Genomic DNA, 12,671 nt, shown 5'->3' with positions numbered 1-12,671 from the left:
TAGAACATCCAAAGTTTCAAAAGTGACCGCTAGGGGGCCAAAAATCAAAAACAAAATTTTCGATGAGTTTTCGATGAATATCTCGAAAACGCCATTATCGATTTGCTTCATTTTTTGATATGTTATAGTTGACCATATTATCTAGCTTCATGCCAAAAATGAAGAAAATCTATGGATCCGTTCTCGAGATATAGCCTTCCAAAGTTGGCATGTCATATCTCGGGTTCCACAAGTCCGATTTTGATCAACTCAAGTGCAAATGAAAGGTTTCGTGAAGCCCTACAAATGTCTAGAACATTGCAAGTTCGAGAAATGACCACGAGAGGCGCTAAAGTCAAAATCAAAATTTTCGAAAATTTCGAACTCGAATATTTCGAAAATGCCATTATCGATTTACTTCATATTTTAATATGTTATAGTTGAAGTTAAGACCTTTCCAACGATAGCTCAAACTCGAAAATCTATGGAGCCGTTCCCGAGATATGGCATTTTAAAGATTTCTTAGGGGATGACTTTTCAACTTTTCCCGATTTTGCATGTATTTAAACAAATTCGCGTTCTAGTTTGCTCTCACAAAATTGGTACACTGAAAGAAACACAGCTCTCGTAAGCTTGGTCAGCTTACCAGTACATTTCATTATGTAATTAAAATTTAATTGAATGCAGATCTAAAGGACAAAAATTTTTTAAACGGCTCTATTTTAATTTACGAAGATTGCGAGGGAGAGAAATGCGAAATAAATCATTCTTTTTTTGGTATTACATTTTCTCCTCTCTGTGTACCAATTAAATTTCATTATCTTGCTACAAATTATAACATAGAAATTATTACTTCCTATTGCCATCATTAACAGTTTATGTTACATTTTCGTATCATGTGTGTGTGGGTGTTTAGGGGGGGAGTGGGGAAGTGAAAGGGACAAAATGCAATAAAAGGAAGAAAAATGAATGGCAAAAATACATATAATAATATTGAATAAATGGATATATAGAGTATGAATTTTATTACATAAATTGCTTGTGTATACAATTCCACATAAATTGAATTAAAATGACAATGTTTTCAGAGAGAGACAGATACAAAAAAAGTATTTATATAGCGCTGAAAGCTTGCACTAATTCTGTAAGATCGTGAAATTTTGTAGAGGAGATTTTCATTTTTGATTAGGCTGTTTTTTTTTACTTAAGAAGAACTTCCTTTATTTGCTTTTAAAGTAGGTACTTACCTATGTAAGTACTATGTAATACAAGTCTCTTACGGGGAAGTAAACGTCGAGTCCTTGTATTCAATTTTTAATCTTGCAACGAAGAAAAATTGCAATATACGTGGTATGAGACTCAAGAAACATCTTAAGATGAAGAGAGAGACGAGAGTCAATATATCTCGCTGAGAAAATATTATTTTATTTATCTTTTCGAAAATTGTCTCTTATTAAATGGTCATGTTGTATGTTTTTCCACATTCCGTGGAGTATTAGCAAAGAAAATTCTTCTTTTAAACGGTACACACACAGACACTGTAAATTGAAACTCAGCTATGTGTAGCAATTTTAAATTTATATTTACAGAAGTAGTCGACATTTCTTCTGCAGATAATCACCTTTTCATGTTAGATTTCTGCAGATTTTCTCTACATAACCAATAAATCTTTTAAAATTTTATACTTTTTCTAATGATTTTTCCGTAAAATTTTTTTTAAGACAAGAATCAAAATCTCTCTGTGGCATTAATTGATATTTTCTTCTCATAAGACTTACATAAAAATCGAAACCATATTCGGCAGTTTATCGTCAGATAATTTCTTGCAACCAAATCGTTCATTTTTAAATCAATAAAAATATTTTCTACTTTCATAAAAGATTTTTAAATATTTTGAATTGTTTATTTATTTCAAACAATTGAAGGAAATTTACGAGTTTACCATTTTGTTTGCTTTTGTGTGTCCTATCAGCTAAATTGTTCATTCCAACAATATCTGGCAGTAGTTTGCAAACATTATGTTTATTACAAATCACATTCACTTGCAATTCAATTCACTTAAATCACCCTCTTTTTTTCGTATTGAAATTTATTGTCCCCTCGGAGGAGACACAAACAAAATGGAAAATAAAATATATAAATGGAAAAGTTAAAATAAAAATGATGGAGGGAGGGGGGAGGAAGCAGTTTATATTATGTGAAATATTGTAACGAGTAAGGAAATTGATGAGGAAAGGATTTAGAAGATGCTATGAAAATTCTTGTTCAATATTCCTCTTATTCTCTATCTTTTACCGTGGGTATAAAACATATTTATTATTCTCTTCTCATATTCTTCCCTCGATAAATGTAACAATTTTGCATTTATCATCATCATCTTCTTCTTTTTTTTTTACCTCTCCCACCTCCTCGTTGCCATTTTTCTCTTCCTCAATCACTTTACACTCTTCTTCATCATCGTGCTCCTCAATCATCGTAATTTGGCGTCCAAGAAGCATATTATATGGCATATTGTACAATGTACTGTACATATGTATATAGGTAAAAGGGAGTCAGGAAGAGTGATGAGGAAGGGGGAGGGGTGTTTGGGAATTGAGGAAGACAGAGAAGTCACATTGGAAGAAGTAAATATATCCATTTTATACATTTTCTAGTATAAAATAAACGTTATTTTATTGATTAGAATCAATTTGTTCTCGTTACTCATAAATTATTCTTGTCATGCTTTTATTATTTTCTCCTTTTTATATTACCGACTATAAAACATCCCATTTATTTTATTTTGTCGTAAAATGGGTGAGAGATGAAAAAACGAGCGACTAGGGGTGGAGTTGAGGGGGGTGGTGGGTGGATATTTTCCCGGATAGAGTGACAAGAGAGAAATGAGAGACACTGTGCGCGCGATTTTCTTTCGATAACAGCACGAAGAGAAAATTTTCATCGTGAGACCTGTTTCGTGGGTTCTTTTTTTTCTCATTCGTATCAGAGAGAAGGGAAATGTTTCTCTCGCACTTGTCTACCAGCTATGGTGGTTGGAATTTTCACTGAGGGTGGGTGTGGGTGAGGATGAGTCACCCCCGCGCGCGCTTAAAAAGTGTTGTGTGGAAGTTTGTCTAAATTGAAGAATAAGCGAAGTGAGAGAGATGCCAAAGTTGCGCGAAAAAAGTTTTATTAAATTCTCGTACAATAATAAATGCAAGAATTTAATTTCTATCTGCTCTATCGCTCCTCTCATCTCCACAAAAGAGGAATTTATACAAACTTTTTTTTTTCATCGCAACAATTTTGCACTTTAAAACGCGATATTGGTTTGAACAAAAAAAAAAAGAAACAACATGGTAAAAAAAATGAATTGAAAATCTGCAATAAAATCCCACAATAATAATATATAAAACTTCTATTTCATTAAAAATTAATTAAATTTATTAATTTATACGTACCCAACAATATATGTATATATAGTATATTAAAATGCAAATAAGTTTTGTGATGTGGGTTCATGGTTTTCACTCTGTTCAATTAATTATCAATTTAATACAACATGAGTTAAGCGTTGTGTACATAAATTGATGTTGCTCTTGGTTGGTGTAAATGTGATGTAAGAGAGACCTTCGGAGATGAAGACATGAGAAAAAGAGAGTAACAAAATCTCACAGCAGACTAATTGAAATTGTAAAGGCAATTTTCTATACAATACATACAAAAATAATAAATTCTATTTTATTATCCACAATCTTTATCTATATCTCTGCAAGAAAAAAACACACAGATTAGCTATTATTGTTTTTGTAATTTTCATCAATAACTAAATTTGCACTTTGAAATCCAACAAAATAATATGCTATTACGGTGGAATTTCAAGGAAGAAAGTCTCATTTAATTGAATGAGTTTTGGGGGGCTCTCAATGAGAAAAAAAAAGTTGCTTATAATAATTTTCTCTCACTCTTTGCAAAGTCATTGAGAAAAAATTGAATGGAAATCGATTTCTAATTAGTGTTCTTGATTTTCTTGAACGATTTCAGCATAACAATGCTATTTAAAGAGCTGATTAAATGCAACATTGTAAGAGAAAATTATGGGTTCTCTCAAGCAGATAAAATAAAAGGTCTTACAAAAATACATTAACTATACTTGCAAGAAATTAGGACAGCTAAGAAAAATTTCTTCGTGAAAAGAAAAACTTTAAATTGAAAAGTTAAATAAGATTTTTACTAAACTTTTTTTTTCTTTTTTTAAATTTAATTTCAGACCAGTGTCGGCGTATGCATTGTTTTTCCGTGATACCCAGGCTGCCATCAAAGGTCAAAATCCCAATGCATCGTTTGGGGAAGTATCGAAAATTGTGGCATCAATGTGGGATGTTTTGGCAACGGAACACAAAAATGTGAGTAATTTTTCCGCTTTCCCTTTTGCTTTTTCCATTCTTCAGTCAATAATTTACCGCAAAAATCAATTAAATTGTCCCCACATTTTCCCCACACGTGCGCTCACCAAATGGAAATTCTTCGAAAGTTTTTCTTTTTATTTATTTTGCCTCCTTTTAATCTCTCCCCATCGTTCGTTTTGCCATTTTCTCACCCCTATTCACTTTGTCCTCTCTTCTTTTTTCTTCATACTGTGTTCCCTACCCCCATCAGTGGAATATTTTTTTGCTGGAAAATCCTTTGTGAAACTTATTCTCCAAACCAACGTTCCTTTTGATGTTTAAGGAAATCAAGTGATGAAAAACAGTGTAGGGGATTTGAGAAGGTATTAGTAGAGAGAGAGAGAGATTTACCGAGGGGTGATGTAAGGGAATATTTGATGGAAATCTAAGGCGAAAAATATTATAAAGAAAAAAGCTCACTAGACACGGCGATGGTTGATATTTGAATAATTTATTTGAGTCTATCGCTGCAAAAGGCATTAAAAGAGAATCTGGCGCTTGTTTATTTTCTCAAAATGAATAATTCAGCTTGACAGCATTATATCAAGTTTGTCATTAAATTTAATTGCAAAATCGATAATTAAGTTATTTATTTCCAAGCACTGAAACATTGTACGTCTACCCAGCGAGATAATGCACATTCAACATGGAGCATTTTGTGTGTTTGGCTCGTGTGTAAATGTGAAACATGTGAGAAATCCTTTCGCAATTAGTGTATGTCGTATTAATTTTCATCATCATCATCATTAACATTGTCGTTAGATGTGTGAATAGTGAAAATTGGGTGGGTAGGTGGGTAGTAAAAAGGGAAACAACGTGTGGAGATGATAGTGGGATGTATTCTCACACCCCATCATGTGTGTATGTGCACCACATTCTAATGAGATGAACAGCAGACTCCCCCTCCCCCTGCTTAAGATTGAAAATCTCTTCCCAAAACGAAACTTCTTTGCCCATATTATTAAGAGAGAAGGAGAGAGCGGATTTTAATTAAACATTCAAGGTTCCTATACAGGCCAAATAAACATTGCTGCGGTGAATGATTGAGTAAAAAAAAAGGCTAAAAATATCCATCCATTCTTATTGATTTTCCCTTCACTTTGAGGCTTTCCGCGTTGGTATTTTTGCATAAATTTTCCACCATTCTCTTTTATCATGTGTTTATCACAACGAAACCCACCCTTGTTTTCTCTTGTTTGAAAAATCAATTTGTGGCAGTTTTAAAAGTTTATTAATATCTGATGGGGCTTTTCTTGGCTTCCAAGTACCCAAAAAAAACACCACACACATGTGACTTTTCATTCTATACTCTATGTTGGAGAATTTTCATCGGAAAAGTTGTGTTGTTATCTTGAGGTACTATTTTTATCACATTTATGTATCAACAAAAATTTATTAATAGATTTTCCTGTAAATAAATATAAGGTTTTAATGGAGAAAAAATTTCCCTTTTTATTTATTTAGGCTTTAAATTTATTCTGAATAAAATTACTCTTATGGAATTAAATTAATTTCACTAATCTAATTAATACCTGAGGAAGGTGGGTAAATGGAGTCGAAAAGTAATTTAATTTATATTATTTTCTTTGTTTATTTTTCATTTTCTTTGCCACTATAAAATTCTATATTTTTTGTTTTCTTTTCTTGCGATAAACAAATTGATTTTCCTAGAAAAGATCTAAAAATCACGAAGGGAACATAAACACACTTCAAGTGGATTTTTCAAGTTTGCATAAATTCTTTTTTTTATGAAATCAAAATTCTTAGAAAATTTATAAGTTTCTCAGTATGAAAAAAAGGTGATAAATCTTTGTTCACATTTAGTATTTGTTTGATATGTAAAAATATATAGTGGCGTTACAAAAACCAATTAGTTGGATTAAACGACAAACACTGTGAAATAGTGGATGAATTGCGTGACCAAATCCACTTAAGATGCCAAAAGTACAAAGTATAAAATACAAATTAACACAATTTACAACAAAATGCTCTCTCTTCATTTTTTCACTTTTTTTCCACATTCATCTATTTTTCTTCTAACCAAAAACACAATTTTTTAGAGGGTATTATGTCCGGGAGAAATGGCAATGCCTGGTGTGTAGGAGAAAAATCCGTAGAGATGGGATAAAATGAAATTCGTGAAAAAAAAAGAAATTGGTGAAAGGACAAATTTAATTTTTCTTCATTCTTCTCCTCTATATTTGCTTCACTGTTTTTTCCTCTCTTCTGTATTTTCCTTGATATTTTTTATTCATTTTAATATACAGTATACAATATATAATGACCCAAATTTAGCTCAACAATAAAGAAATTTCCCTTTAAGGAAAAAAACTGGAAAAATTGACGGAGGGAGAAAAAAGTTGCAAAATACCATTTTCTCAGGAAGACATCAACAGTGTTTTCCTCTTTTTTTTTGATGGTTGTTTTCTTGACGTGGTTAGTTTAGCTTTTTTGGTGGGAGCTGAGGTGCTCTCTCCGGGGGCGTCAAGGGTCCGTGTCAATCCGAGAGAAACACAATTTTTACCAGAGCTTTCGGCGAATCACCTCGCCTTCTTCTGTGGTCCTTTGAAGGAGATTTTATTTTCAATTTCAATACAATGAATTTAGATTATTTTCTTTTTTAACTTACAATTTTTGTCTATTTTTGGATTCCGTCAATTTCTTTTTCTCTTTCAGGCAGTATAATGACCGGATGGGGATATTTTTCCGGGTTTTTCTCAAGTTTTCCCAGAGCACAGAACATAAACACTCTCATTTGGTGGCAGTTGCAACGGTTATTATACAAAATTCCGAAAATGCTCCCCCCTTAAAAGCAACAATTTCCCCTTCATGCATCTTGCAGCAATGAAGCATATACATGATGTGTCGTTGACATTTCATTTCTCTTGTTGCATAGTTCGTTTATATTTTTCCTGATGTGAAGTGCTTCCAAGGTTTTTCTTTTGGAGGTGCATCTGTGGGTGTCAATGATTCTTGTGGCAGGGAAATCGAAGGTATGTCCAGTGTCGGCAGCATGTATGCAGAGAGATGATTTTTCTCTCTTCCTGACGGGATGTCTTGAATCATTTTTGTGTTGTCTTACCCGATCTCTTAGGAGCTGTTTTGTATGGCCCACGTAGCTTCTCGAACATCCCAAACAAGGAATTTTGTAGACTACGTTCGCCCGTCTCATCAGTGGGATCTTGTCTTTCATCTTAGAGAAGAACTCATCCACCTTCCTTGCCGGGCGGAAAGATACACGTATGTCCGTGGCTCTAGCGATGGTTTTCTTCATCTTCTCCGATGTTCCGCGTATGTAAGTGAGGGTGTGGAAACGCTCATCAGGGTCTGGAGAAGCTCGGGATTGTGGACGTACATTCGGTGGCTCAGCACAAAGACGCCTGATCACTCTCTCCGGGAAGTCATTTCTTCTTAGGATTGTTGTGACCTTGGAATCGATGCGTATCCCTATCTTTGTAGTGAGCGTCCGTGCACGAGCCAATAAATTTCTCGCAACATTGATTTTTGTGTTCATTGGGTGGAAGCTGTTGTAGTTCAGAATCCTTCCAGATGCAGTGGGTTTGGAATACCATACGGTGGAAAGGACATTGTTGGCATCGCGATGAATCGTGAAATCAAGGTAGGGAAGGACCCCGTTCAGCTCACGCTCGATGGTGAATTTAATTTTTCCATGCCCTTTTTCATTGAAGACATTCACTAATTGTTCGACGTCGTCATCGTGTACCGCCACCAGTAGGTCATCCACGTACTTTTTGATGAACTCGATGCGGAGTGACGACGCTTCCAGGATGGTGTCCAGCACCCTCTGCATGGCGATGTCAGCCACGATGGAGCCTAGTGGTGATCCCATAGCAACTCCGTCGAGTTGTTGGTAGATTTTGCCCTCGTATGAGAAGTATGCTGCCCCCAGGCAGAACTTCAGAAGCCTCATGAGTTCAATCTTCTCGAGGGGAGTGTGTGGTTCGAGCTCCGGGAATCTTCGTTCGACCTCATTGTAGACCAGGTCCATTGGGACATTTGTGAAGAGGGATACCACATCTAGACTCACTAGGACGTGCCCCTCCGGGAGTCTCATGCCTGCCAGGGAGTGTGTCAGCTCAGCTGAGTTTTTTATATTGTAGTGGCTATTTGCGAGGGGGCTGAGGGTGATGGCGAGGTATTTTGCGAGACCGTACACGGGGCTACCCACATACGATACTACTGGCCTGAGGGGTACGCCTTCTTTGTGGACTTTAGGAAGTCCATAGATTCTTGGTGCGTTAGCCGCCGACGTGCTACATCTGTGCTTTTCAAACAGGTCAATCTTCTCTTGTTCGTATAGCCTGAGTACATACTCATTGTTTTTTGTTTTCAGCCCGTCTGTGGGATCACGGCTCAGTTCTTTGTACACCGTGGTGTCTTGAACCAATGCCCTCATCTTCTCCCTGTAGTCGGTCTGGTTCATGATCACAGTTCTGTTGCCTTTGTCGGCCCTGAGGATAGCCAGTCGGTCACCGAACTCCTTAACGAATTTTGATGCTTCCTGTATGCAGAATTTGAGTTTCCTCTCCCCCGGTTCTGGGGGTGCAGTTCTTCTGCTGGCATTCTGCAAAATGTTCACCAGTTTTTCATTTCTCCCCTTACCTACCTCTCATTTTCCCGCCACTCTTCATAAAATTCTTTTGCCCCTCCAAAAAGGAGTTCAAACGTAATCCATGGAACAAAAGGTAGATGGAGAAATTTCCTTCAATCTTACACCTCTATCATTCTATGATTCTTTTGTGAAACAAACCATCGAAGGAGGGTGTATGTGCGCAATGTTGGAGATGGAGAAGAAAATAAAAGTGTCTTCAATCTCTTCCACCGTCATCCATCCCCGTCCTCCGCGCAATACACCTTCATCATGCCCTATAAAGGCGTCTTTTTTTCATCCCCCTCTTTTAGTATTATTCCACCCCAACTTTTATATCTCTCTTTGTGTAATTAAACACGAACTTGAGAACCGGAAACTGATTTGCATATTCCACTATGAAATTCAAATACGCACACAGAAACGCCTATCCACCTTCAATCATCGACCCAACACAGGAGAATTTTCACTTGTAATTTAGTGAGACAGGACAAGGTGAATGAAATGTGTTAGGTATAGCTCTAGTTCTTCTTTTATAAGCTCCTCCAGAGGAAGATTTTCCACCCTCAAACAATGTTAATTTAATTCACAATTTCAAGCATAAAAGCTGGGTAATTTATTAATTTATAGTCAAGATTCCTAAGCCATAATTTTATTAATTTATTGCGAAATGAATATGAGGGGATTTTTCATTTATTTCAACGACTTTTGTGCAATAAATTACCTTAAATGTGTGAATAGATGGTGATTTTATTTCCTCACAGCAGTATTGATTTTCACTGTTTCTTATTCACACAGAATTTATTCAACATTCATGTTAACTAATTTCCAAGTAGGATAGATTTTTATCGTTTAATGCAAAAAAGATTATAGATTCATGTAGCATTTAATAATTGTGTCAGGTACATTCACGGACTTGGACCTCGCGATCACATTTCACCTTTCAGGGACGCGTTTGCAGGCTGCGATCTTGAATCGTACCTCCAGATGCGTGCCCTGATTTTCTTGCATCGCCTAATTGAAACCGAAACCCCAGAATACCTTTCCTCTCTCTTGACAAGGGGGGGTTCTGCCAGGGTTCAGGGATACTTGGTGCCGAGGGCTGAGTTTGAATGCTTTTATCGGACGCTCTTTGTAAAGGGCGTCTCCCTTTATAATGCGTTACCGCGTGACTGCCGCCGTTCCATGAACGCTCTAAAAAGGCACTTTCAGTCTGGGCATTGATGCTTTATATTCTTTTTCTTTCTTTTTCTCTTTTCTATTTTCTTTATAAATTTCTCTGTAAAACTCTTTTTTTTTGTTTTGTATAATTTTTTTTTTCTCTCTTTAATCTTTTTTTTTTTTTTTCCACCTGCCACGCACATGTGAGAGGGCATGACCCTATATTGTGTTTGAAATAAAATTATTATTATTATTATTATTATTATGAATAAAACCGGATATGTGAGTTCGTAAGTCATGTACCTACGTAAATTGTATTTATAAAGTTTGTTAAAAGGATTTAACTTTGTTAAATTTCTAAGGCAATGTAAATCCAGACATTTGTGACCTAGATTCTTTTCATTTGTTTCCAGGACAACAGTTGACAACGTGTAATTAGTCTTTTTGTTAATTTACCTCTCTTAATTTTTTCAACATTCAAATAAAAAGAATTTAAAATAAATTGTGAATGATTTTTATAAATATTTTCTCGTTGTTCTTACATTATGTTTCTTTTAAAGAACCTGCTTAAAAAAAAACTAATTGAATATTCCCTCCATGCTTTTAAACTTAATGACTGTCGAATAATATTATTTTTAATGCATCATTGGAAATCGAAATTCATCATTCATGAAAATTTAAATAAACGTTTTTATTTTTACTTTTTTAATTCAAAGGAAATCTCATAAATGTCAATTAATTTTATATGATTGGCATTAAATTACATTAAATTACAAATTAATTGCAAATACTGCGAAATATATAGGGATTAAAAAGTAAAATTGAAAATGAAATAATTTATTATGCTCTTAAATTACTAATTTAAGAGAAATTTCTGCACTATACAAAAAAAGCAACTTTTCTCTCTCATATACCCTCTTTTACAAATTTCTATAAATTATTAAATTCCACGTATAATATACATATATAGGGGGAAATGGGGCAAAATGTTAGAAAATCAAGACCACACATCTCCAATATCTCAGTAAATATTATTTCGTAATTGTTCTAATTTAGTCAAAAGGTACCTTTTATAACTCTAACTAAGCCTATAAAGTTTTATAATAATTGATCTAATATTTTGGGATTTATTTAAAAAACAAATTTTTCGAATTTTAAAGTTACTTTGACCTTTCATTTCAATATCGTATTTTGGCGTATTTCTGTGTAATTTTTTTGATCCAAATGCATTTTTTGATAGAGTAACTATTGCTGAACACGAATTTAGTCTAAATTTTCCGAAAAAAATTTCCGGGTTTTCCCGTATAACACTGACACTAAAAAGTACCACTTGGGGCAAAATGTTAGAAACTGTTTTTAAGGCTGTTAACTTTTTTTTTGTTTATTTATTTTATTTTTTTCCAGTCGGCACACTTAATACTTATAATTTAGCATGTTATATTACTCTCTATTACTAATATAAAATTATTTAAAAAATAAAAAGTGCAATTTCATAAATTTTTCATTTTTTTTATTTTTTGTACTTTTTTTATTAAAAAAAATTTCTAATTGTTACACAAATACCTTATTATCAATTGCTTTTATAGTGTCTAGATGAAATAAATTCATAAAATTGAAATTTAAGGCCAAAAAACGCAAACTAACATTTTGCCCCATGATTTTTGAAACAGGCAAATGTGCAAGGGTTTGGAAAATGGCCTGAAAATGCATTTTCCCGTTGAGATAGAGAAAAATCGTCTGAGACAAAGTTGTAGCCCGGAAAATTTCCTATATGATAGTCGTCATGAGAAAACTCAAATATTTTCAGGAAAAACAGGAAAATGTTTTTCCCAAAAAACTAACAAATTGCCCCATGTTCCCCTACATTTTATATTATTGCATTCCATTGATACATTAAAAATGTATTAGAAGCAGCAATGGAGTAGGGGTGAAAAAAAAATTGTATGTCGAAGAGGGAAGAAAAATATTTTTAATATTTTCCTCATGAATATTTATAAGTAAAAAATTTGCGAAGTGGAGCAATGGAGCTGAGTGTGGGTGAATGTTGGGGTGAAAAGAGTGGGTGAAAAAAAATCGAAGGAATGAAATTTTTTATTCACAACATATTTTGCACAGAAAGGGTTTTGGGGAGATAAAAGGAAAAAATATAGGTAAAGCAAACAAAAATCCATCATAATATCAATTTATCAGCAAAAAATCTCTAAAATAAAATCATTTTATGAGGAATGCTTTTATGTAAATTTTATCAATGAATTTCCAAAAAGTTGCACAGCTTATTTTCTGTGCTATATATATTTTGATTTAGGAGCTCGAAAAGTCTCTTAAGTGCCACAGAGAGTATCATAGTTTTGCCATAAAAGTGGCACTTTTTCATCCACATTTTATTCTTCTATTTTTTTTTAATGGCACATGGGAATAAATTTACAAAATGTTCACACATTAGACACATAAACTGTGAATTTTCCTCCTCTTTCTCTCTCTCTTCCCTTTTTCTT

The 12,671-nt window shown here is 34.1% G+C and overlaps 2 protein-coding genes across 4 annotated transcripts in view; one reads left to right on the top strand and one right to left on the bottom strand.

Annotated features, from left to right (window-relative positions):
- LOC129790857 (uncharacterized) overlaps nucleotides 1-12,671 on the bottom strand; it is a 679,906-nt gene that overhangs the window by 216,457 nt on the left and 450,778 nt on the right. The window lies entirely within an intron of this gene.
- Nucleotides 1-12,671, top strand: part of LOC129790854 (TOX high mobility group box family member 3-like) — a 108,866-nt gene that overhangs the window by 86,437 nt on the left and 9,758 nt on the right. For all 3 annotated transcript variants that reach the window (XR_008750634.1, XM_055828657.1, XM_055828656.1), the window contains one exon: nucleotides 4,229-4,364. Coding sequence is in view for 2 of the 3 variants with exons in the window: in XM_055828657.1 (XP_055684632.1) it covers nucleotides 4,229-4,364 (136 nt within the window). In the remaining variant the exon portion in view is untranslated. The remainder of the gene's footprint in view (nucleotides 1-4,228; nucleotides 4,365-12,671) is intronic.

Source organism: Lutzomyia longipalpis, chromosome 2 (genome assembly GCF_024334085.1).
Source record: "Lutzomyia longipalpis isolate SR_M1_2022 chromosome 2, ASM2433408v1".
Classification (NCBI taxonomy): domain Eukaryota; kingdom Metazoa; phylum Arthropoda; class Insecta; order Diptera; family Psychodidae; genus Lutzomyia; species Lutzomyia longipalpis.
This window is presented reverse-complemented; position numbering and strand designations above follow the sequence as displayed.